The sequence below is a fragment of the Sciurus carolinensis genome, chromosome 13 (genome assembly GCF_902686445.1).
Source record: "Sciurus carolinensis chromosome 13, mSciCar1.2, whole genome shotgun sequence".
In the NCBI taxonomy this organism is placed as follows: domain Eukaryota; kingdom Metazoa; phylum Chordata; class Mammalia; order Rodentia; family Sciuridae; genus Sciurus; species Sciurus carolinensis.
Window position 1 is genome coordinate 7,077,898 of NC_062225.1, and position 25,572 is coordinate 7,103,469.

Sequence of the window (25,572 nt, forward strand, 5' to 3'; positions counted from 1 at the left end):
AAAAATGCTGAAATAATCACATGATGTCAGGAAAAAGAAAAAAACAGAGGGAGCAAAAGGTAAAGAAAAATAATAGATTTAATTACATCTACTATATCACTAATCACATGAAACAGAAGTGGTCTACACCAATTAAGAAAGAGCTGATATAAAGACATGATACAGCTGAGTGTGGTGGTGCACACCTGTGGTCCCAACTACTCAGGAGTCTGAGGCAGGAGAATGGCTTGAGCCCAGGAGTTCAAGGCCAGTCAGTATAATGTAGCGTGACCCTGTCTAAAGTAAAGAGTACGTACACATATGATCCAATTGTGTGCCACAGACACCATCTAAAACGTCGATACCCACATAATGGAATCCTACTCAACAAAAGAAAAGAACAAATTACTGAAACCTCCAACAATTTGGATGGACCTCAAGGGCACCAAGTTGAGTGAAAAATGTCAATCTCTCACATACTATAGGTTCCATCAATAAAACATTTCCAATATGACAAAATCATAGTGGTGGACAACAGATCAGTGGTTGCCTGGAGTTTGGGATGGCAGGCAGGGTATAACTATGACGAAGGAGCACAGGGGAGATGACCATGAATATGAAGTAGTTGCCTGGCACTGGTTACAAGGATCTACACATGTGAAAAAATGAGTCCACACTAGTGACACCAATGTTGGATTCCTGACTTTGAGTCTGAACATTGCACATAACTGATCACAAGAAGTAGCCATGGGGGGGAAAATGGATGAAGATCACAGGGTCTCTGTACTACCCTGCAGTTTCCCATAATTCTGTAATTCTTTTAAAATAAGGAGGTGGGTGGGGAGCCAATCAATCAATGAAATAACAATTATTTTTAAAGGGAAAAAAAGAATTATGGAATTTTCATTGTCAAACAACTAGATGAACTTCATCGCACTGTGTGTAGTAAGGATCCAGAACATCCCGTGTGGCTGGAAGGATTCATCCACTGTGTGGGCAGCAAGATTTACTGGTAGGCTCAGGAGCAAAAGCCTAAAGCCTAAACTAATGTTTTGTTTTGGTGACACAAGTGAAGAAGAACTACAAGTAATGGGGAGCTATTAGATGCATTAGAATCTATTAGAAATGTAGTTGAAATTTGGAATTAGACTGTCCAGGTTCCTACATGACAGTTAATAAGCAGTTTGCTCTGGTCAAAAGACACTGTCCATTCAGTTTCCAGAAATGTGTGCAATAAAATTCTGGCTTTGGGATGTTTCAGTTTTTAAACATTATAATTTATAGTAAAAGTTGTTTGTCACTTTATCCTATTTATTATTTGTAAAATTACTTGTAAGAAAAAAATAGGTCAATTGGACCCAGAAAGTAAATACCTTTACTTAGCACACACCAAAATTCCAGACTCCAAGTAAGCAAGCAGCAACTCAGATGAACCACACAACTTATAGGAACAGTCCAGGCACAAGGAGCCACTCAGATCACATGAGGTAAGTTTCACATCAGTGTCACCAAGCTTCCAGATACCAACCAATGCCAACCTTGCAAGCAGGTCTTTCTGATGACAAGTAGTCTCTGATCTGTATGCTCTTTTCGCACAGCATGGATCCTATTTTAGCATTTCTTCTTTGCTCCCCCCTGAATGTTCTCATACTGCCTTTCAGGAGGCCAAACAAATGGTAGCAAAGGGTCAACTGAGGCAAATCATCTTACATTCTGAGTTATTAAAAATTTATCCAAAATGTTCATGAAACCAAACACTATTATCGAAAAGGGTAAGCTAATTATGATAATTATATAATAGAATATTATGGAACTGCTAAAATTCACGACATAGGAAACATTTGTACAGGATAAGCAACAGCATACAAAATGCACATCCTGGTGTCAGATTCTCCAAAGGATATTTATATATATAAAAGTTCTCACACTTTTTGGACTTAGACTCCTGTTTGCACTCTTTTAAATTAGTGGACCCCAAAGCTCTTTTGTTTGTATGAATTATATTTATCAACATTTACCATGTCAGAAATACCAATAAGCTTACAAAATATTTATTTAAAAAGCATTTAAAAATTAATTACATTAGCATAAGCAGCATGGTGTGAAAACAACTATTTTCTAAAACAAAAAAAAATTTTAGTGAAAAAGATGACTTTCTCAAATATTTTTAATGGCTGGCTTGAAAGGGAAGAGTTAAATTCTTGTATCTGTTTCTGCTATTTTCATAAGACTGAAAAAGGCAAATAATATCCTAGCATTATTATGAAAATAGTCTTGATTTCATAAACCTCCTGAAAGAGTCTAGAGATCCCCTCCCGTCCTTTTACATTGTTTGGTGCTTTGTTGTATTTTGGCATGGGATTATAGGGGTTGTGTGCTTTTTGTTTTTTTGGTTCTGGGGATTGAACCCAGAGGCCATATCCCTAGCCTTTCCATTACTTATTTTCAGACAGGGTCTCACAGAGTTGTCCAGGCTGGCCTTGAACTTGCAATCCTCCTGCCTCAGCCACCCAAGTACCTGGGCTTACAGGTTTGTCACCATGCCCAGCAAGATACACTTTGATGATTACTAGTCCAGAAAAATGAAAAATACCAAAAATGAGCCAGGATTGAGGCGCTGGGTTCAATTCCCCAGTACTGAAAAAAAAAAAAAAAAAAAAAAATCACATTGATCTAACTATGAGATTGAGTTCCCTAGCACTTTAAGACTTTCATGCACTTGAGATCTATTAAGAAAGACTGATCAACTGTCTCTTTGTTATGCTATGCTTATCCACTACTGGTTAAGAGTACAATGTACCTTTATCCACATATTTCATCAGACAATTTCCAAAATCTGATTGGCAGTCTTTCTAAAGTAGCACCAAAAAAAATCAGTTAGCTAATGTTCTGTAATAACCCAATGTTCTCAATTTAGTCTCCTCTAATATGTCAGCCATGAATAATTTCCTTTCAGAGTTAAGAATACATCAAGCCTAGATTCTAGACAACCTCTGAGCATAGCACATGCTTAAGAAGCTTTCCAACCTGGAAAAATTAGATTAGGAGACTCTTTTAGGGAATGGATGCTAGCCAACTAAGCTGCACATGAGTCCAAGTCCAAGGGCTACAACTGTCAGCTTTAATACATCAACAAGAAAGGCTGCTGGCCAACTTGGCAAAGGTGAGGTCTAACTGATAGCCCCTCTTTAGATCTTGTTTTAAAGTTAGGCCCTTATTTATAACACCACAGATGTTAAAGACTTTTTTTTTTAAGGTCAACATGGCAAAAGCCATGATTTTTATATGTATTTAGAGCTTGAGGAATCCTAGGTGTAATGGATCTCAACCCTGACCGAATACCAGAATCACCTGGAGGGACATTCAAAAACTGCCCAAGGGACTTCTAACTTCTGACATAACAGAGAGGAGGCCCACAAAGTCTCTCCCCAAAAGGCAACTATAAAGCTTGTCAAGAGAATCCAAAACCACCATTTTGGTACTGTGGAAATCAACCAAGGGCATTCAACAGACTGAGACATATTTATTCGTAAAACTACTGAGCTTCCGGTAGGAACAGCACAAAGTCTGACTGTCTTGCCAGGACTGCCCTCATCCCTCCCCAGCTGTGGTCACTTCAAAGGTCAGCAGGGTGGGGCAGGTCTTAAAAATCAGCAGCTTCACTCGTGCTGCCAGAGAGGACTCATCTGACTTGGGGTGTTGCCAGTCCAAGTGACAAGTGAACGGGAAGGGCCAGCAGCTCTGCTAGCCTGAGGTTAGAGTTCTATTTGGAGCTACTGCTCTATCTGGGGTGAGCAAGGGGCTGGCACACCAGCCAAACACTTAGCAGGCAGCTCCAGGAAGGAGACAGTGTCAGGGGCTCACAGAGTTCTTGATACCCCAGGTGGACAGCAGGCTACGCACACTCACAGCGGACCCACGCAGATCTGGCCACAGAATTACCCCACACAGGAGAGGAAGCCAGAGGAAATTCAAGGTGGGGCAGATGTGAAACAGCTCAGGGTGGGGCTTTGGCCCAGTCCACACATCTCCATCAGCAGAGAATGAGCCTTCCAGGCTTCCAGTGTTTCTCTCCAACCTTCAACCAGTCTTTGGCTGAATCTGATACTATGCAGACACCAGGGCAACTCCGCTAGGAAACCAGACTCAACGATAAAAACAAATGAAAACCAAAGGGCAGAGACAGCACAGTCAGATATCATAGGTGAGACAGACTTCGGAGATTTGGTTCAATCCAGTTCTAAATAACTGAGCTAACAAAACCACCACCACCACCTTCTTCAGGGGCACAAAAAAGAAATCCAGACCACAGCACTATATTACCTAAAATAGAGTAGTTAACAAAACTTTACAAGATAGGCAGAAGGAAAAAAAAAGAACGAGTGATCTCTACTCAGAGGGAAATAAGCAGCAGCAATAGAAACGGTCTCTGCGTGTTCCCAGATGCCAGAGTTAGCAGAAGACGACTTCAAAACAGCTACTATAAATATGTTAGAAGAACCAAATAAAACCATGTTTAAGGAACATGGAAACAAGAAGAGTGTGATCAAACTGACTCAAAAGAAAATAAAGAGACAGCAAATGTAAAACAAAATGGAAATTCTGGCATTGTTACAGCAACTAAAATGAAAATTTCACTAAAGATGCTCAGCTACAGATTTTTAGCTGCAGCCTCAATGACCTGGAAGTTAGATTAATACAAAGTATCCAACCTGAAGAACAGGAAGGAAGGAAAGAAGAAACAGCCCCTTCAATATATGATGTCAAGTGTGTCTAGAGAAGAGAGAAAAATAGTACAAATAAAATATGAAGAAAGTAATGGCTTGCCACAACCTAGGAACGGAGGCAGCTCCTTAACTTGATGAAGAATACCTACAAATGAAACATTTATTACTCTTATTGATGAGAAACCAGACTTTTCCCACTAAGATCAGAAACAAGGCAAGCAGATCTGCTCTCCTATTTAATATTGTACTGGAAGTTCTGGTTAATGAAAAGAAAAAAAAAAAAAAAAAACACAAGGAAGGGAAATAAAAGATGTTCAGGGCTGGGGAGATAGCTCAGTCGGTAGAGTGCTTGCCTTGCAAGCACGAGGCTCTGGGTTCGATCCCCAGTACCGCAAAAAAAAAAAAAAAAAAAAAAAAAAAAAGATGTTCAGACTGAAAAAGAGGACATAAAACTGTGCATATTTGTCTATATAGAAAGTCCCAAAGAATCAACAACTAAACATCCACCTAGAACTAAGAAGCAATTATAGGAAGGTTGTAGGACACAAGGTTAAAAAACAAAAATCAATTGCTTTCTTATATACCAACAATGAACAAGTGGCACCTTAAACTAAGAACAGTATCACTTAACACTAGCACAAAAGGGGTATAAATCTAAAAAAATAGGTACAGAAAACTTCAAAATCCTGCTGAAATAAAGACCTAAATACAGATATTTCATGACATTAGTTTTTCCCAGGTTAATCTATAAGTTTTTGTTAATGATAAAACCAAAAGTTAATTCTTTAGAAAAATCTTTTCCTAGAGAAAAACCTTGGCTTTTTGCCTAACTAGATAAAACCCTCATGAAACTTTAAAAAGATGCATTAAAGGCATTTGACATAATCCAGCACTCACTCATGATTTAAAAAAAAAAATTTTTTAATAACAAACTAGGAACTTCTGAGTTCCATGATGGCAAATTCCTCAACATGATAAAGGGTACCCATATTTTTATAATTCACATCGAATTTAATGGGAAGAAGGCAAGGGTGTCCACTCTTGTCACTTGTACTCAACATTGTACTAGAGTTTCTAGCCAGCACAATAAAGACAAGAAGAAGAGCAGGAAATAAAAGATTTTTTTTTAAAGTGTCTAAGGCTGGGGAAGTAGCTCAGTGGTAGAGCACTTGCCTAGCATGCACAAAGCCCTGGGTCAATTGCCAGCACTGCAAAAACAAAACACAAGTTTATCAAGGCGGGGAAGAGGTCATGTACAAAGAAGAGGATTCAGCTCAACAGCCATTAGAAGGCAGAGCTGCCAGAAGACATGGAAGGCATGTCTTAAACTTTCAGAGGATACACATTTTCAGCCTAAAATTCTTTACTCAGCCGTCAACCAAATGCGAATTTGGACGCATACCTATTTAGGAAGCTAATGGAGAACATGCTCCAATGAAGACAGGAATAAGAAAGAGACACAGGATCCAGAAAGCAGGGGATCCCAAGACGAGAGCAAAAGAACCCCCAGGAAAACACAAAGGATGGTCCCAGAGGACGGGAATGCCACCATTTCCAGCTGGAGGACAGAGCTTCAGGAAGAAACAAGGAAAGAAAACAAACCTGATGTTATCTGGTACATTAGAGCATTTGGAAAGAACTGATAGGTGACGCATCTGAAGAATCCACTGGGAAAAGAGCAGACCCATAACCATACAAGAGAAGGAAGAGATAGCCATTAACACCAAGAATGCAAACTGCTGTAAATACCGGAGAGGTGAGAGTACCATACAGGGTTTACTCATTCATAACAACATCAACATGGAATAACACCCTAGCTAAACATTATAGGGAAACAAGTGGGCAAATTCTCATCTGCGAAAGGAAGTTCACTGAAAACAAGCAAGTAGCAGCGCTTTATGAATATAATTTAGAAATACGGAAATACCAAAAAGAACACTTGCCTCTATCATTTCTTCAGCATGGGTTTTCTAATGTTCTTCCTTCCTCTCTCACGGCTTCCCCTACACTTGAACTGCCAATAGTAAGAGCACTCAGCCCTCGGGGTTACCCCATCCATCCCCAGGGTTCGGAGTCCATCTACATGCCAATCACACCAAAACTCACATCTCAATTCATGGCGAAACTCTTGATGTCCACCTCTAAAACCTGTTTTTCTCTAAGCCTTCCCAGTCTTAATAAACAGCACCACCATCCTTCATCTCAGACAAAACCTAAGAACCATCCTTGACCCCTCTAGTCCCTCTACCTCCTCTCCAATCCAACAGCACATCCAGTCAGATCTACCAAGATTCTGGTGGGATCTGTCCACATCAATGTGGCTAACCCAAAGGAGAAAACCCTTGAGAGGAACTTCCCTATTTCCACTTTGCCTCCTTAGCAGCAGAGACCTCTCTAAAAAGTAAACTGGATCAAAGCTCATTCCTGGTGCACACCCTCCAAGACTTGCCACTGTGGGATCAAGTCCTCTAAAGGCCACAGTACTCTGCCCCACAGTTACCATTCCAGCCTCGCTCCCACTAAACTCCCTGCGCATCTCATGCCATGGCTTGGCCACACTTTCTTTGCACTCTTTCAACATGCCTTGCTGATTCCGCCTCAGGACTTCAGTACCTGCTCCTCACTGCTTCTCATCAGCGAGGCCTCGGTTCTCCTCAGAGGCCGTGTGGCTGCACCTGCATCTTCGCAGCCTTCACCACAGCAGCTTCGATGTCCATATCTGTTTCAACATGAAACAAGTCTATCTAGTTGCTCGACTATCATTGTGTAAGCCACCCCTCCAGGACTTCCATAAACAGCTCTATGACAGCAAGGATGTCCTCTGTCATGTTTACCACCACGACTCCAATGTAACAGCACTTTGACAAACACTAGATAAGTGGACAAATTACCTGAGTTCAAGAGAAAAAGGAATGTGAAGAAAAGCTCCTCACAAATCAAAGAGTACCAGGCCAATAAACCACTAATGTCCTACACCTGGGATTAGTAAATTTCCCTCCAGACCTAACCGTTATTGCAGTAGGTGAAACTCGAAGACCAATAAAGTCATTGTTCAATTACTCCTCTCCATTTTAGCACATTAGTTTCTAGGGACCATACCAAAGGAACACAAGAGGCACAATTTACACACAGGAAGGAAGTTCCCTTGAGGAAAGTGACAGGAGAACATCAGGAGCTCCCATTTCTACTTTATCTTTCATCCTGGTTTTCAGAGAGGGACCTCCAAGTCACCTTGACTCCTGGGTCCAACCAGGTCAGAAGGGGTGACCTTTCCTTGAGAAGAGGATTTATTAAGCTGCTACATCTTAGCATACTAAAAGAAAACTGCCTTTCATTACTGCCTCAGCAAAGTGCTTGTCACCACCTCAGGAAACATGTGTCCCCTCCCAGCTGTCTGTACTCCCAGCTGAAAGCATTAATTCCAACAGGTGTCATGTCACATGCGTGACTGGTTGATTGGATCACGCACCCCCTTAGGTTCACAAAGACTCTGAATCGAGGTTCTAGATGGTGGCACACTTCACTTCCCAGCATGAATGAACCAATTCCACAGCCAAGCCCAGGTTTCCTGTCTCCTCTGAACACAGCCAATCACGCCCGGCCACTGTGGCCCACCACGTCAATAGACACCTCTGCTTAGGATAGTTCCAATTTATAACTGCTACTGCAGCATTAATTGTTAAGAACATGTCCTCTGCTCTCAAGTACCCTAGATTGGGAAAAAAATTATATGATCCGTGTAACTATAGAGGGAAAAAAAATAACATCCATTAAAAACTATCTATACTCAAATAACTGATTGACCATGGTGTAGTGTGAACATAATGAAAATTAATAAAATTCCTATTACTAGATGCAAAGAACTAAACTTAAAAATGATTAAGACAATGTGGACATTGAATGGACTGAGAAAAATACAAAAATATTGATACTGCATCCTAAATGTTACCTACCATGTACACAGAGACAAAAAGCCTTATCTACTCTTCTATGCCATGGCCTACACCATAAAAGATAAGCTTCTGAATGAACAAGGATGAAAACTTTACACATTAATACCCAGTCTAGAGGGACCTGAACTAGACTCCTGCTAGCAACTAGAGAACAAAATGGTATAAAAAGTGGTTATAGAGAGGTTGGGGTTGCGGCTTGGTGGTAGAGCACTTGCCTAGCATATATGAGGCACTAAGTTCAATTCTCAGCACCACATAAAGGTATTGTGTCCATCTACAACTAAAAATGCTTTTTTAAAGTGGTTATAGTTATAGAATGATGTCACAGAAAATGGCGGGATGGGATCCGCTGGGGTGCTTCTCTCTCCAGAAACACCACAATGTGAGGGGGGTGGGAGAAAGCTGGGGTGTGGCTCAGGTACATCCTAGGCATTTGCCTAGGATGTGTGAGGCCCTGGATTCCATTCCACAGGGGGTGGGGCGCAGAATACCTGCAGTATAAACTAGTTGTCCAAAAGGTTTAAAACACACAAAACCATATATACACACAAACATGAATATAAGTTATAGATATTCACATTCATAAAGCAATGCATAAAACAGACTGGGAGCATGCACAGGTGTGATGTAGTCGCCTCTGTCTGGGAAGGACAGCAAAGGGGACACTGGATGATGGATGTTGGATCTGTTGTGCTATGCTCATTAAAAAAGGAGAGAATTTTAAAAGTAAATATGAAAAAACCTGGGTAATGGAAACACAGGTTTTCTATATCACTTACTATATTTTCTGAATAATTTTACATTTTTTAAAGTGAAGTGTGATGGGGACATGATCTCTGCCCTTAAGAAGTTCATTGTTTTATCTCAGTCCAAGTTCAGTTTTACTGGCTAATAAACACTACTTCTTTTTATAAACATTCTCGCTCACAAACTTCCCAGTGAATATCTGTTCCCAAATGTCAAACTCTATAATTTGCAGGATCTACCTTCTTATAGGGAGAACAAAAAAAAAAAAAAAAAAAGTTGCTTTACAGAACTTTTTTCAATTTTTATAATTTCCCCATGATTATTGACAATAAAATAAGTGGGGAAAACAAACTTTTTTAGAGCTGGGGATGTGGCTCAATGGTAGAGAGCTTACCTAACATGCACAAAGTCCCAGGTTCAATTCCCAACAACAGAACTTCCTTTAATTTTTAAAAAGTCTCAAGAGAGCCATTTTCCAAAATGACAGAATGAACTACAAAAGAAACAAGGTCCCCACTCACATTTCATCCCAATGAACACTGTCTACACCGGCCCTGTCTCATCCTTGTCAAGCCACCAAATCCTACGATTTCAGAGCAAGCCTGGTCATATGTGACCTCTGGAGTATCTCCTCAGTGCTGTAATACAAAGTGTGCAGTGAGTGCTAGAAGTCCAAATGCCCCACCCTCAACATGACTCTCAGAAAACAGTTTCAGAGTAACAGAAGTTCCACACTGCACACCTGCCTCTTAAAGTAACACAAGTTCCACACTGTATACCTGCCTCTCTACTTTTAGCAGTGCTGCCACTGTGGGGGTTTATCAACTCTAACAGACCCAAGCATCAGTCAAGTCCACAGAACCCTCCCTGAGAAGACTTCAATGCCAAGGTTACTGCAGAGTGTGCAGTTGACTACAGGCTCCTTTTCAGGTCCAAGATAAAAATAAATGTAAGGCTAGTGAGGTTCTCTAAATTTGGTACAGTCAATGTGCTTTATTTTAATCAAAAGCCACAAGATTTAGGTTTATTGTTTATGTATCAAAATAATAAACATGACAGTCACTGTGGCGCATGCTTGTAATCCCAGCATCTCGGGAGGCTAAGGCAGGAAGACTGCAAGTTCAAAGCCAGCCTTGGCAACTTAGTGAGGCCCTAAGCAACTTAGTTTAACCCTGTTTCAAAATAAAAAAAAATAAAAAGGCCTGAGGATGTGGCTCAGTGGTTAAGCACCCCTGGTTCAATCCCCAGTACCAAAAAAAAAAAAAAAAAAAAACCCAAAATCCTGAAACCCAGTTTTCTGTGTATTACTGAAAGGGAAAAAAGGTTACATCCATCCTAAACTTTGGCACACATTTTGCTAAAACAACAGTTTAATGGTTGTGTTTAGTAACGAAACAAAAATCCCCCATTCATCACTCAAGTTAACATAACTTTTCCAAAAATACCAGCAATAATATAAACACTTCGATTTAAAAGGAACACTCATAATTCATAAGACTTAAGTATCCTTTAACAAATGGCAGCATAAATTGATTTTTTATTCTAAAGTCAAAATTAAGCTGGATTTTTGCTGAATTTCTTAAATTAAAACTGCATACTTGGGCTGGGGTTGTGGCTCAGTGGCAGAGCACTTGCATAGCATGTGTGAGGCACTGGGTTCGATTCTCAGCACCACATATAAATAAATAAAATGAAGGCCTATTACCAACTAAAAAAAAATTAAAAAAAAAACTGCATACTTTTTCTTTAAAGGGGGGGGCGTGACTAAACATGATCAAAGAAAGCGGTTTTGACCAAAGCATAGATAGAAGTCCCATTAGGTGACAGACAATGGGAGGCTTCCAGAAACTTCTCTAAGGGGACACATTTGGTAGCCCCACTGCTGCACTGAAGTTCGTGCCAGGTTCTGTGAGCTGAGGCAGGGGAACAAGCCACAGAGTCAGTGGTGCCTGGTTCAGTCCTGGTTTCTACCACTCTCCATTCAGCGGTTGGCCAACTGCCTGAACATCCTCACAGCAACTTGGAGACTAATGCCTGCTTCCCAGAGCTGCTGAGAGGACTGAAGGCAACCAGGACAAAAAGGTGGTCATCAGATGCTATCCTCCACTGTTCCCGCCCAGCACGATGCTTTAGTTTCAGTTTTGAAACTGCAGGTTCACTTCTCCTGAAAGGGCAGCAGCACTGGGCTGCTCAGGAGTCTCATCAGTCCTCCATTTCTCTGCAAAATTGTTTGCAAACAAGCACAACTTTACTACAGATTAAAAGTAAAAGGGGGGAGAAAGAAACAGATAAAAGATTTGGGAGACAAAAGCAACTATGAGGGACAAACAAAAATAAGACTCTACACCACAAATCCTGCAGGTCACGTTTTAAGCTTAACTACCCTGACTTAACACAAGCACACACAGAAGGAACGGACACAGCAGCACGTCCCTGGGCGTCCAGTCTAAAGACTGTAGTTCCTGGAACACTGACTTCCTTTTTTCTGTAACTCACACAAAATTCCAGGGGAAGGAAAGATGAGGGGTACTCTGAGACAGTGGCCACTCTCCACACAGAAGACTACGGGGATGAACAAGGTGAGTTCAAGAGATAAACCAGCTGGCACATGCTTCCCTGTCCCACACAGCTTTCTCCTTTAAGTAACGAGTTCCAGGCGGCCCAGCTCACCTACAGAGTTCCAGTCCTACCAGAAGACCCTTTAATGAGCTGGGTTTCATCACACACAGCAAAGTCCTAGAGATCAATGAAACCTCATCCCCAGAGCAAAGTTGGGGGCAGCAACGTGACTGGTTCAGCTAACGGCCAACCAATGACGTTTCCTAGAGCAACACTCTTTCCATCAAGTCTCATGAGCATCCAACTTTGGTCTCTAATTCATATGGGAAGGAACTAGGACTCTTAAGGCATAACTAATTCCACATTTTCTGGTAGGAAAATAAAAGGATGGGCCTGGGAGCACAGAAATAGGACAAGAAAGCAGAGACACTGTGGAAAGTTTCAGTGAAAGTTAAAACAGCAAAGAGGACAGCCTAAGAGGACCCTCGCAGCCAGAGGGTGACAGTGTGGACACGAAAAGAAAACAACTATGATTAACAGAGACAAACTGTGGTACAAAAAATTTAAATATCAAAAAAGTTTGAAATGCAAAAAAAAAGGCAAAGATTATGGTGTTTTGTATGTTAATTTGAACAAGAAGATGTCTATGTACTTGAGTATTTCTGTCTTCCAATAAGTATATGTGCTTAAAAATACAGATAAAAACTTGTATCTATATGTGCATACCAAAAATGGGAGGGAAAAACAGATTCTCGGCAAGTCCTCATTTTGGAATGAAGAATCCTAACAAAAATGGGGAAATATAAGTTTAAAAAAAATTTTTTTTCAATTATCTGTTCTAAAAAGATCAAGTTTCCAGACCAGTTCCCTTATCTCAGACCAAGAAAATTCGAGATGATCTCCCAATCGGAAGATTCTAACAGGAATGCTGAAGCTTGTGACACTCTACCAAGGCAAAGTAAGGCCAAGAGGACAGTACGGAATCCTTTTCCTGAAGGGAAAACACCACATGGCAGCAACAAATTTGTCTGATCAACAAGAGCTCTGAGGCCTTGTAATACGTGTGTTTAGTTGTGAACAAAGACCGGTGCTAGATGTCCTTTACAAGTACCAGAAATAATCAGCTTACACAGAGGAAGGGTTTACTCTGGTGCAGCTTTAGGTTTCAGTCAATAAATGGCTGGCCTGTGCTTTGGGCCTGTGGTGCAGCAGTGCTTCATGGCAGGAGCATGTGGTGGAGCAAGCGTGCCCACCTCATGGCTGGGCAGCGCAGGAGAGAAGAAGGGTCAGGGTCCCACAGTTCCCTCTGCAGCTCACCCTCAATGACCTAAAGACCTCCTAGGCCATCTCATCTCTTGAAAATTCTACCACCTCCCAACAGTGCCAGCTGGGGACCAAGCTTTTACCATATGGACCCTGGGGGACATTTAAGAGCCAAACTATACAGGACCCAGTCAGACAAGAGACTCAGAAGAGAATGACCTGGAGAGAAGCAACCAGGTCCCCTGCCCCACTCAGCCCTCCCAACCACCCTGATCCTGACTGGCATTTGTTCTCAGAAGACCACCACACCCATTTTTTCTAGTCTGTTGATTTCTAAAACTCCCAGAAATGTATAAAAGTATCAATTACCATAATCATAGGAAAGTTCAGAAATGAGGAATGAAGCTCACAGTACTGACGGTTTCAAATAAGTTAAAATATAAATATGGTAAGTTCTGCAATATTTGTACTTTTGTCTACTGATTAAAGGCTTAAAGTTCAAAAGAATGCATTTTACTTTTAAGTAAACTCTAAAAGAAAATAGACATGTGCAGGTACATGTGTAAATGGTGTGCTGGTAACAACCAAAAAAATAATAATAATGTACCCAGTCTAAAAAGGGTTTTTATAGGAAGTAAAAATTTAAGATAAATCAGATGACAAGGCACTCTCCACGATAGAGTTCTCCAGAGCCCTTCAGGTCTTTACGCCATCATACCAGTTCCTGGAGCTCAGAGAAACTTCCAGTCCCTCTCCCCTTTAAATCAGAAGCTTCCAGAGTTCCTGTTCCCTGCACACTCCCTTGGTCTCCCCTCCATTTCTGTGCACTTTGGCCTCTGATACACCAAAACCCTGTGGTCCACCAGGCCACCCACCTCCGGGTCACCAGGCCCAACTCTTCCACCATTCAATATGCTGCCACCTGCACACACCTTGGTTCAATCCAATGTCTACCTTCTCTGTCATTATAGGTATTCCTCGGTGACTCCTGGCAAGAGATAACTTTCTCCCTCTAATTCCTAATCACCTTTTAACAACTCAAATGTCACTCTCATGAGAAACCTTTCCAGAACACCTCATCAGAACGAACAATCTTTCCCTAAGAAACATCACGGCCCTCCGCCCACGCCTAGGAATGACACCGGCAGCACAGCACACACCAGTCACCTGTCCTGCTCTTGCACTGTGACTTCCTTCACAGGTAGGCTCTTCTGTCTTTGTCATCTCGGCCTTCCCTGGTCCAGTGCAAGGGCACACAGCTTTCTATGAATGTTGGAGGAAGGCTAAACACAAGCTGCAATGAAGAAACAAAACCCAAGATCTGGTTCCTGCAGAGAAGCACCACGAGCAAGACCCGCTTCTAAAAGCTGCTGCTGCCCCAGAGACTTCTAGGAAAAGCATCCAGAGAACTGTGAACCAACGGGCACTCAGGAGTGCTGGATGCCCGACTGCAGCTCGTTACGAGGAGAGGCACACTTAGAGCTTGTGCACTTTTCTCTACTTCAACTAAAACATTTACTGAATTATCCTGAAGATAGAAATGTTTACACCTGTTGAACAGAAAATGGAGTTGTATGCCAATTTCCCACCCTCTTGGCTAGAAAGTTCTCTCATACCATCACAACTGTGGAGGGGGAAAACAACCTGGCATGTGACCATTTACTATTTTTTAATCTGGAAAAATAAACTTAAAAAAAAAATGAACACCAACTATAAATTGCTGTTACTTTCTAGTTTCCTGCTGGGAAAATAAATAGAGCTTTTTAAAAATTAAACTACCTTTTAATCCTTCAGTTTCAAAAACTGAAACTTAACTTTCACAGGCAAGCAAAATGTACATTAGCAAAAAGGTATGACTCTACTTTTCCTGAATAAATTTAAATCTAAATGTTAATCAAGTCAACTCTATCCCCATACTTTCATGTTTACAACATAAATGTCAACTACAGTTTTTCTTCCAAAATTGTTCTTGATTTCCCACAGAAATTAATTAGGTGACTATTAAAAGTTTAAAAAATGTAAACTAGATTTCCATTATCTGAGGCCCAGCACAATGCCTAGAATATGTACTAAATAAAAATAAATAAGCACTAAAGCACTTATAATGAATATGAATAAAAACCTAAGTGCCCCTGGAGAGATGAGTGGTTGAATAAATTTAAATGCATCTACACCATGAAGTATTATGCATTTGTTAAAAAAAAAAAAAGAAGGTATCAATAAATGAATATGGAGTGATTTCCAGGATATACTACTAAGTGAAAACTGCAATGGATAAGAGCATCTACCGCATGCCACCGTTCACGTGAGAAGGAAGAAGACATGAGGAAATGCAAAGCTACCTGGCTCAATTTGTGCAACAAGAAATCCAGGAAGGATAAACCAGTAAACTGTGATACTGAATACATACAAGACAGACAGAAACTTGGTAGGTGGGAGGGAAGAATGGAAATGGAATACCTCTCAGTATGCTTTTTTTTTTTTTCCAGTTCTGACTCAATGAAGATGATGTTTCACATATTGAAAATGTAAATAAATTCAATTAAACAAGGTGTTAGGGAAATCCAAAATAATACAAACAGTAATAAATGGGCCTAAATGCATGCATTAGAAATGAATAACATAAGCACAGAGAAGAGGAAGTGACTAAGATAAAAAGTAGGCCAAGTAACTTTAGAAAACAGCAGTTGACTATGTTTTACAAGACAAAATATAAAAATAACTGTGTACAAAAACAGTACCCTGGTAAATTTACTTTTCACTTGGGTTATGGTTAGCAATTCTGAAACTACTGTACATATGTACTGGGTATAAGTAATGACACTGGGATAGGAAGAGTCACGTTTTGTGAAGAGACTGGCCTGACAGGGGAAAGAGGACACTGGGGTGGACACTATAGGTACTACCGAAGAATCTGAGCAACTGCTAAGAACATGTAGTGCTCAGGATTTTTTTAAAAGATATACAGATGGACAGGGACATAGACAGACATGTGTATACACACATTTCCCTGCTGTCCACTGAGAGGGACTGGATGTGGTAAGAGCACAATAGGATGGGACAAAGGAAGTAAAGGCTCTTGGAGAAATGACTGCACCCAAGGCTGGAGTGCAGAAACTTCCAGACAAGCCTGGAGTACATTACAGCATCATAAAGTAAATGTCATCTCAAAACATGGCAGGAACTAGATAAAGGTAGGGGTTACGCAGCATTGTGAATGCCCCCTGGCAGAGGGGCAGACTTCAATAAAATAATCCAGCAAGTCACTAAACAAGTCAGCAAATAACAAGGTTCATGGGTGGGAGAACCTCAGTATCCAGAGTTGCTAAAATATATTTTTCTAAAAATATTCATTAGCCAATAAAACATGATGTGCAAAGAAACTGCAAAGTATGACCCATACACCAGATAAACAGGCAACAGAAACTGCCTATGAGTACAACTAGATGGAAGACTTCAGAGCATGTTCCAGAACTCAAGGAAACCTTAAAGAAGTTAAGAAAGGCATGGCAATGTGGGATTGAATACAGAATACTAAGAAAAGGCCACAAATTTTAAGAAAGAACCAAATAGAAATTCCACAGTTGCAAAGTACAATAACAGAAGGAATTTTATGCGTCAAACTTGACTGGGCTAAAGGATGCTCAGATGGCTGGCAAGACATTATTTCTGTACATGTCTATGAAGGTGTTCTAGAAGAGATTAATATTTGAATTGGTAGGCTGAGAAAAGATGATCTCTCTCCAATATGGGTGAAAATCATCCAACATATTGAAGGTCTAAAGAGATAATGGTGGATAAAGGGCAAATTTGTTTCTAAGCTGGGACATCGGATCCTCAGATGTTTCTTCGCCTGGTTCTTGGGTCTTTGGCCTTAAACGGGAACTTAACCTTCAGCACTTCTGGTTTCCAGGTGTTTGGACTCAGATTAAATTATACCACCAGATTCTTGGTTTTCCAGCGCACAGGTGGTGATCATGGGACTTAAGGCCACAATCATCACAACACAATTCCTATGATAAATGTCCTCAAGATATAATTTGTATCTTAAATGTTCTCCAAAGACCTCCACGTTAAAGGCTTTGTCTCCACTCTGTGGCACCTTTGGGAGGTGGTAGAACCTTTAATAGGCAGAGTCTTGTGGAAGTAATTAGGTCACTGCCCTTGAAGGAACTTTTGGGCTCCCGGTCCCAACCCTTGCTTCCTGGCCACCATAATGTTAACAGGCCACCTCTGTCATACACTCCTCTGCCAAGATGGACAATAAGACCTCCAAAGGCCCAAAGACAACAGGGCCAAGTGATCATGGATGAACCTCTGAAACCATGAGTCAAAGCAAATCTTTCCCTCTTATAAGTTTATTTTCTTGGGTTATTTTGTCTTGGTGATGAAAAGCTAACTGTATAGCTATAGATAGTATATATACATATGCACACACACATATGTATATGAACATGGGTATATATATAACTGTGTGTATAAGGCAACATTGCTCATCTATAAGAATAAATGAGATCCTGATACATGCCACAACATGGGTGACTCTTGAAAACATTAGGCCAAGTGAAAGAAGGCAGTCACATTATACGATTTCATTTATACCAAAGTCCAGAAGAGGGAAAGCTACGGAAATGGGAAGATTAGTGGTTGCCTAGAGTAGGCGGACAAGAAGGTGAGAACCAGGGCAATGACAGCTACAGTGGACAGGATTTCTGTGAGGTGATGAAAATGTTCTAAAACTGACCGTGGTCATGGCTGTACACACCTGTTAGCATACCAAAAAACACTGAACTGTGCAATTTAAAAGAGTGAAATGTAATTTTTCTTAAATACATTTTTGCTGAAGGAAGCATTTATATACCAAATGTTTACTAAACATGTATTAACCACCAAACACTGGGTCAGATATAATACCAGTCCTGGTCCAGGGATCTATGACTACTTAGTTTTGCCTGGTTTCTGGATTGTGCCCGACCGAAGCAGGAGGTGCATTAGGATCCCTACCACCAGCAGAAAGTGAGACATGTAATTATTCTTGTCCCACTCTCATAGTACCTACCTACAACTCTCCCAAATTATGCATCCCACATAATTCGAATTCTGCCTTATTTTTAGTGGAGGTCCCATGTAACCTGCTGAAACTGGTACCCTGCCCAGTTTCCCTAGCAGGGTTCTGGACATCCTCCTCAACCTCTGCCAATCTCATGGGTCAGCTCCTTATTCTTGCAGGTGGCGAATAGAGATGGACAGGAACTGTACTGCGATTACCAACTCAAGACAGTCTAGGAATCCCATGTGGCAGGCGTGATGAGTGTCTTGTGACTCCAAAGCATGACTTCAGAACCTGTAGCTGTACCTGCAGCTCACTGCACCTGGTATGTCCTCTGCCTGGCCTGCCCTTCACATTCATCATTCCCACTCTATTCCTTTGTGAGGCACCAGAAGAATTAGCAGCCTCTGTCTGTGCTCTTCTGGGTGGTAGACAGATAGCTACCAGGCTAAGCTCTGAAATCGCCTACCTGAATTCAAACTTCAACTCCACCACTTAATGTATGACCAGGGTAAGCACCTCAGCCCTGCCTTGGTCTTACCAACTACAGAAAGGAGGTAAAAATATTTAGAGGCTGTTATGAGGATTAAATGAGATACAAATGTTTGGAACAGGACAAGCACCGTGACCGCCTCTACCGCATTCTGATGGCACACTTGTTTACATGCATCTTTCCTGCCAATCCCTATTCAAAGACATGTCATTTCTTATTTCATGTTCACAGCATATAATACAGTGCTAGGCACAGGGGAGGTACATGTAAAAGGCCAGTGAATAAAAAACAAAAACTCTTAGTCCAGTCATGTCAAAGGTTATTGAAATCACACTTTCAAAATAAAAATGAGAGCACATGGTTTGTGTGTAGTAGAATGGAATATGGAAAAGCAGGCCTGCCCTGGAAAATCCAAGCTGTCTAACTGCCTGAATTATCTAGAAAGAATCCAAGGGCTTGACAGTGAAGAGTGGTTACATAAACGACAGCAATTCAACACAGGGGATTTCAACCAACTATAACAGGAGGCCTGTGCTAATCCCTCAAAGTATGGACAAAACACTGAGCAGAAAAACAGCAGAAGAGTACGTACAGAAGATGCAGAGTCGTTCAGAGTCATGATCAAAGAGAACAGGCTGTGTGTCTGATACTACAGAGAAAGATCCTTTACATTCTTTGAATTAATTTTGATCCTACAGACAGCTTAGTAAGAAACTAATAATGCTTCTGATGCCTTTACCTAAGAAACAGATGGAGGGCAGGGAGATACCAAAACTTTAGAGCTCTTACGTGAGATACAGGGAGAAGAGTCACATTTCTCCATTACTATTTCTGAACAGGTAAGTTTCCTGATAAGAAAAAACCCACCTGCTATTGTTAGTCAATTCTCTTATTCCTAGTAGACCCTTAACAGCCAGTCACTTGTTTTGTTTACGTCAAGGATTATCAATAGTCTGATTAATCATTCAAGATTCTTCCTACTTAAGTCTTCTCATTTGGTGCAATAAAAAACTAAAATGTAAAAAGTCTATATTTGTACAAAGAGTTTTCCTTTAGCAGTATTTCACTTGTTTTTCCCCAAGATTCCATTCCCCCAAATTAGAGAAAGACAAAAACTAGGAAAATACTATACTTGTTCAAAGCACAATGTCTTTTGATTTATATCTGCTTATTTTTTGCATATAGATAAGTACATATGCACACACAGAAATCTACATATCTAATATGCAGATACAAAAACACACCAAAAAAAAAAAATGGGTCATGAAACAATCTTTTCATGAGTCAATACAATGATGTCAGCAATAGCATCTTCAAATAGCCCAGGTGACGATGATATTATAACCTAACAAAATAAGCACGCAGTCATGGCAACACCTCCATCTTTCTTGCCATTAGCATTCCTTAGATTAATATGAGGAAAGGAGTGGTGAAAGGAATTTACTCCAAATATTCTCTCCTCCCCCTGCCCCCAAAAAAGCAAGAAATGCATTATTCCTGAATATGACAATATAATTTCTAGCAATGAACAAATAACTTTCCTTTAAAAACACAATTCAATAGTCTAAACACAACTGGTAAAATAAAAAACTTTTAACATTCCACTCAGTCTCCTCAACCCCTTCTTAAATGCTTTTGCCTAAGCAGCAATCTGTCAAGGCCTGTGGTTTAAATCATTAACTACACAGCACCAAATCATTAGCATAATTGGCATGTAAATTTCGCAAAGGCACTGATTGTGTCCTTTTAAGTGTTCTATACAACAGCCAATATAAGAAAGCTTATTAAACATTTATGACGATTAGCTAAAAAATAAAACAAAATACCCAAACAAAAGTCTTTGTTATTCAACTTGGCTGTCATGTGTAATGTAAACCACTGATCAGTATCTGTTTCTCCAAGTGCAATTATAAGAAATTGAAAACAAAACAAACCCCATTGGAATTAGAAATTCTGTCTCCTCTGTCCAAGAATACGTTGTATTTCTGTGTCAAAAGAAACTGCCAGCAGAGAGCAAGCAACGTGCAGGTTGCTAGGATATTTAACTTGAGCATCAATGCGCAGTTTACAAAGCAAAAAGCCCCCACATTTCACACACGTATCCGCAGACATTTTCCCTACCTTTCCCATTTTGCCATGTAGTATACCAAGATAAAGTGAGGAATGACGTGATAAATGCTAACGCAGTGGCTACAGTTCCATTTCGGAGCCTCATCTCATTTCACCATCACACTGGTTCGTATGTTTGTGATGACAATCAAGACTGTTTTCTTTTTAGCCTGAAGTCAACGGAATCCAGTACTCCTGGCTCTGGGCCAATCAAAACAATCAATGCAAGAGGTTCATTTCAGATGCTCAGGCAGAAGGTGTCTAGCAAGAATACCAGTCACAATTGCTACTTCAGATTGTCTTCGCGGTCTTCATGGGCTCCTGTCTGAGGCTGTTTTCTCCCTATCTGTGGGGGAAGAGAAAGAAAACTTGTTCAACAATGCAGAGTACAGGTTTCTTTACTGATTGCCATCACCCTGAATGGATTTTTGGCAGGGCTGAGCCGTCCCACATCTCAACTACACACTTCATATACTAGAATTACAGTCTTTCCCCTCCAAGGAAAAAGCTTCAAATTGTATTCCCTCCTTACTGGTTGTTATGTGTGTGAAAAGAAACTTCCAGTTATTTATTTACATGGAGAAGCTACAGGGCTTAGGAGACTCTAATGATCATACTATGGCTCCTGAGTAACAATCCTTACTCTCCCCAGTTTTCCTACTGCACAGTAACAAATGTTTAAAGAGAAAAAAATTTTATATATATATATGCAAATATATGTACACATGTGTGCATGTGTATGTATGAAAATCGACAGACAGTAATATATGACAGTCAAAAGGCCTGGGTCCTAGATCTAGGTCTGACATTACTTACGCCAAGGTTCATCTATAAAATGAGAAAACCACCTGTCCTGTCTCCTCTTTCACATATTATCATAAATTGTAAAAAGCCCACAGTTATTATTGCTATTCATCATCATTGCAAAATAACTTCAGTCTTCCCAGTGACTAACCCAATTCCTAGGGGGTAAATTCAGAATATTTATGCATTTAAAAAACACAGCAATCCAGCCCCTAGTCTATCAGCCAGGGCCCATCACTTCACATTGTTTTAACTCAGGAAATCTAGGCGATCACCACCCATCTAATGAAACTGCTGGGAAAATGAAAAGAAATTAGGTCCCTACCAGTACTTGAGCATAGTGGCCAAATGTTAACTACATTAAAAAATAGAAGCAAACAGATGCAGCCAGCCACTCTTCAGTCCTCTGTACACATAACTGGACCCACTCCCCAGGGGTGTGTCAGGCAATCTGAGATGTGCATTGACTCCTGGTTGCCTCAAGGGGACCACAAGATGCTCTTGGCAATATACTAAATGACACTCTAGTGGGGTGAGTTAATGCACCTCCAAAAATGCCTAACGAACCCAAGGGGCAATTCTCTCAGTGGAAGAGCACAGCTGATTAAAGCAGTCATTTGCAGGCAATTCAGAAACTGCCACCTCAGCTACTTCTTATCACTGAACACCACTAGAAATCTCCACTAGTTAAGAAAGGTCACAGGGACACTTAATGATGAGGACCACAACTCACTGAACATCTCCTATATGCTGGGCCCATTATGTAGTCTAAACCTTTACAAAATCCTATGAGGTGGGCATCATTAACACTATTTTACACACAAGGAAATGAACATAAGAGAAAACCTTGATTTGTATGATTCCAAAGTTCAAACTCATGTACCACCTTTGCCCTCAAATGCAGCCACCTGCAGCATAGCAGTATAAAGAGAAGTGCCAGGAATGCAATAAGTCTAGGTTAAACTGGAGAACCTTTCCAAAATGTTAATTTTATGCAACGGAAAGTGTGAATCTCAAAAACGTTTTATATTCTAGAACAAATACGGGTCCATTATGGTAAAAGTTGCAAAATTCACAGTAATTTTCAAAGTCTAAATACACAACATTAAACAAATTTCTCACTTCCTGTAGCCTTTGGCTAGTTCCCCACCCCGGAACTCCCAACAAAGCATGCCTGTTTCCCGGCTTTAGCCAGCAGCCCTAACTTCCATATAACATTCTAGAAGTACTGAACCCCACTCCGCTGGCTGCTCTTACTACCTGAGCACAAGGAGCTCCAAAGACATTATCACAGAAAGTTATCACTACTAAACCAAATGTGTTGAACTTCCTACAGTTAACATCAAATACCTATGTCTACAGCTCAGAATCAAAATCTTCATGACAAAAAAAAAAAAAAAACCTACAATTTTTAAATTCCATGGAGTGTCTAATTATCTTAAATCAATAAGGACCCAACAATGAGTTCTGATTATAAAAACAGAGGTGATAATGTAGTGAATTATATAACTTGGAATTCTCATCCTGGTATAACACTATACAAAAATGCTTTTAACTTTCTGTTGCTATGCACTTAGCCATATTTTACTTCAGAAAGGATTTTGTTCTAGTAGGAGAGCTAAAAAAATCTAAAGGTCATTAAACATTCAATTAGCAGACAAACAAAATCATCAAATAAGGATATTTTAAAATACAGTTTTATTAAATATGAAAAAAGTCTGCATAAAATTCAGCACAAATATGTGAAGGCAAACTCTAAAATCAAAGTTGACTATAGATATGCTATCCATAATATATGAAAAACATATGGAAAATTAAACACTGGATTCAGGAAATTAGCAAACTCTGGTTTGAAGAAGATACTCACAATGAATGCTACTAATAAGACCTGAAATTTCACAAGAAAAATATGAGAGCCTTTTACTCAGCAAGAATGTAGTCATGCATTTTTAATTAGGGTTTCTAAACTAATGAAGTTTAACTGCGCAGCACAAGTGAATGAAATCTCCAGATGAGAGCAAAACTAATGAGCTACAAGCTCTTAAATCACCACAGGCAGTGGATAGGCTGGCTTGTCAGACACAGGTGACCCACATTTTTATCAGTATCCAGATTTGCAAACATTTTAATCTAGCACTTGAATACTCTCTCAGACTATCACTTAACACATTTGAATCTTTAAACCACAAAAAAGGTAATGGCTAAAATTACTTGTCATTTCTCTATCCTCCCAAGCATGCATGGAACTTTCAACTCCAGACCTCATGATGAAAAATGTTTTGTTAACAGATTTAACAATCTTATGTCGTTACAGTCTTGTATTACTGGATTCAAAACCTTTTAAAGTGTTCTCTGAAATATTCAGTATGCTCCAAGGCTCTGAGAACACTCTGCTGAACATTTGGTATATTCCTTAATCAGCATCCCACAGACAAAACAGAGGTGCCTGAAGAATAGAAGGCACAATCCATGACATCCACAAATCAGTGAAAACCATGACGTAAGCTTTTATAAGTTTAACCCCACGATTATGCTAAAATTCACTTATTTTCCCTTTAAAGAGGGATTAATCTTTTTCTTTAATACAGCTTACATAATTTCGTGGTCCAGTGCGTTTTCAGGTTTACTCCTGGTGTGTTAAAGAAACCCATCTCACACTAACCTGTTAGTCACTATTTTTTAAACATCCAGAAGAAGAAATCAACCACACAGCGCCTATTATCTGATTCTAAATTTAGATTTCTACCTTCCAACGAACGACTGTGTCGTTCTTTCATCAAGATCTGGTCCGACAGCAAAAAGCGCAGCAGCAGAAGGCTCGGAAGGCGTTCAGAACGTACTTGGTACCTACTTACATTCCTCAATTTGGACGGGAAGCGGTGCCGGGGCTCCGGAGAAGCACCATCCTGCGAGGAATACGAGCCGGCGTGCGCGGGGTGCCACCGCCAGCCATAAAAGCACGCCCGAGATGTCACTGGGCACACCTAGTGGAGTCACCTGGACCGAGCGGGGGTCCCCCCCGGCTTCCTCGGACCCAGGGGGCTGAGGCCTGGGGGCTGGCGGGGAGCTGCTCTTCCACTCCGGACCATCGGGTCCTCACTTCACAGGAGCAGCCCCTGCCTCGGCGCCCCGCACGCTCGCCCCTGCCCCACCTGCGCGGTGGCGCCCACTCGGCCGGCGGCGGAGGACCCCGGCCCTCCAGCAGCTCCCCCTCCGCCTCCCTCCCCTCAGGAAACCCACACACTTTGCTCGACTTTCCCCGGTAGTCGAGGAGCCCGGCGAGCGCCGGGAACGCACGGGGCGCCGGGCGGGCCACCAGGAGGGCGCGAGGCACCGCGCGCTGCAGCGGCGATGCGAGGAGGGCGTCCCGGCCCGCGCCGCGCCCCCGAGGCCCAGGCGGCGCCCCCGGCCAGCCCCGCGCGCCAGAGGCGAGAGCACCTCCCGGCGCACCAGAGCCCGGCCGGGCCGCGGCGTCCGCGGCTCCGTTACCAGCAGGTGGATCTCCCGCAATCCGGGCGCCGCAGAGCCGGGTCGCCGGCGCCGCCCCTCAACCCGCGCCCTCCGCGCAGCCGCCTTGCGCTCCCGCCGCCAGGCCGCCGCGCGCCTCAGCCGCCCAGAGCCGCTCACCTGCCGCTGGCGCCGGCGCTCCCGCCGCGGCCGCAGGCAGAGCTGCTGTGGCCGCCGCCGCCGCCGCCGCCGCGCCCCTCCCTCCCGCCGCGGCTCCGCCCCTCCCCGCCCCGCCCGCGACCCTGCCAGCCATTGGCCGCCCGCCGCCGCGCCAGTGGCCCGCCCGGCTGTCACTCAGAGGCTCAGTCGCTCGGCCTATATAACTCTCGTGAGATCTTTTCCCCTGCATTCGGCGTCACGGCGAGGTCGGTGCGCTCCCAG

The 25,572-nt window shown here is 41.7% G+C and overlaps 1 protein-coding gene across 4 annotated transcripts in view; it reads right to left on the reverse strand.

Moving 5' to 3' along the window:
• Nucleotides 1-25,368, reverse strand: part of Mgat4a (alpha-1,3-mannosyl-glycoprotein 4-beta-N-acetylglucosaminyltransferase A) — an 89,731-nt gene extending 64,363 nt beyond the window's left edge. For 3 of the 4 annotated variants that reach the window (XM_047521869.1, XM_047521868.1, XM_047521866.1), the window contains exons 1-2: nucleotides 25,312-25,368; nucleotides 20,893-21,226 (exon numbers count right to left, since the gene is read on the reverse strand). In XM_047521869.1, the coding sequence (XP_047377825.1) occupies nucleotides 20,893-20,986 (94 nt within the window). In that variant the 5' untranslated portion in view covers nucleotides 20,987-21,226; nucleotides 25,312-25,368. Of the gene's footprint in view, nucleotides 1-20,892; nucleotides 21,227-24,539; nucleotides 24,759-25,311 lie in introns of those variants that run through there. The other variant, XM_047521867.1, reaches the window with a different exon arrangement.
• Between the last annotated feature and the right edge of the window lie 204 nt (nucleotides 25,369-25,572).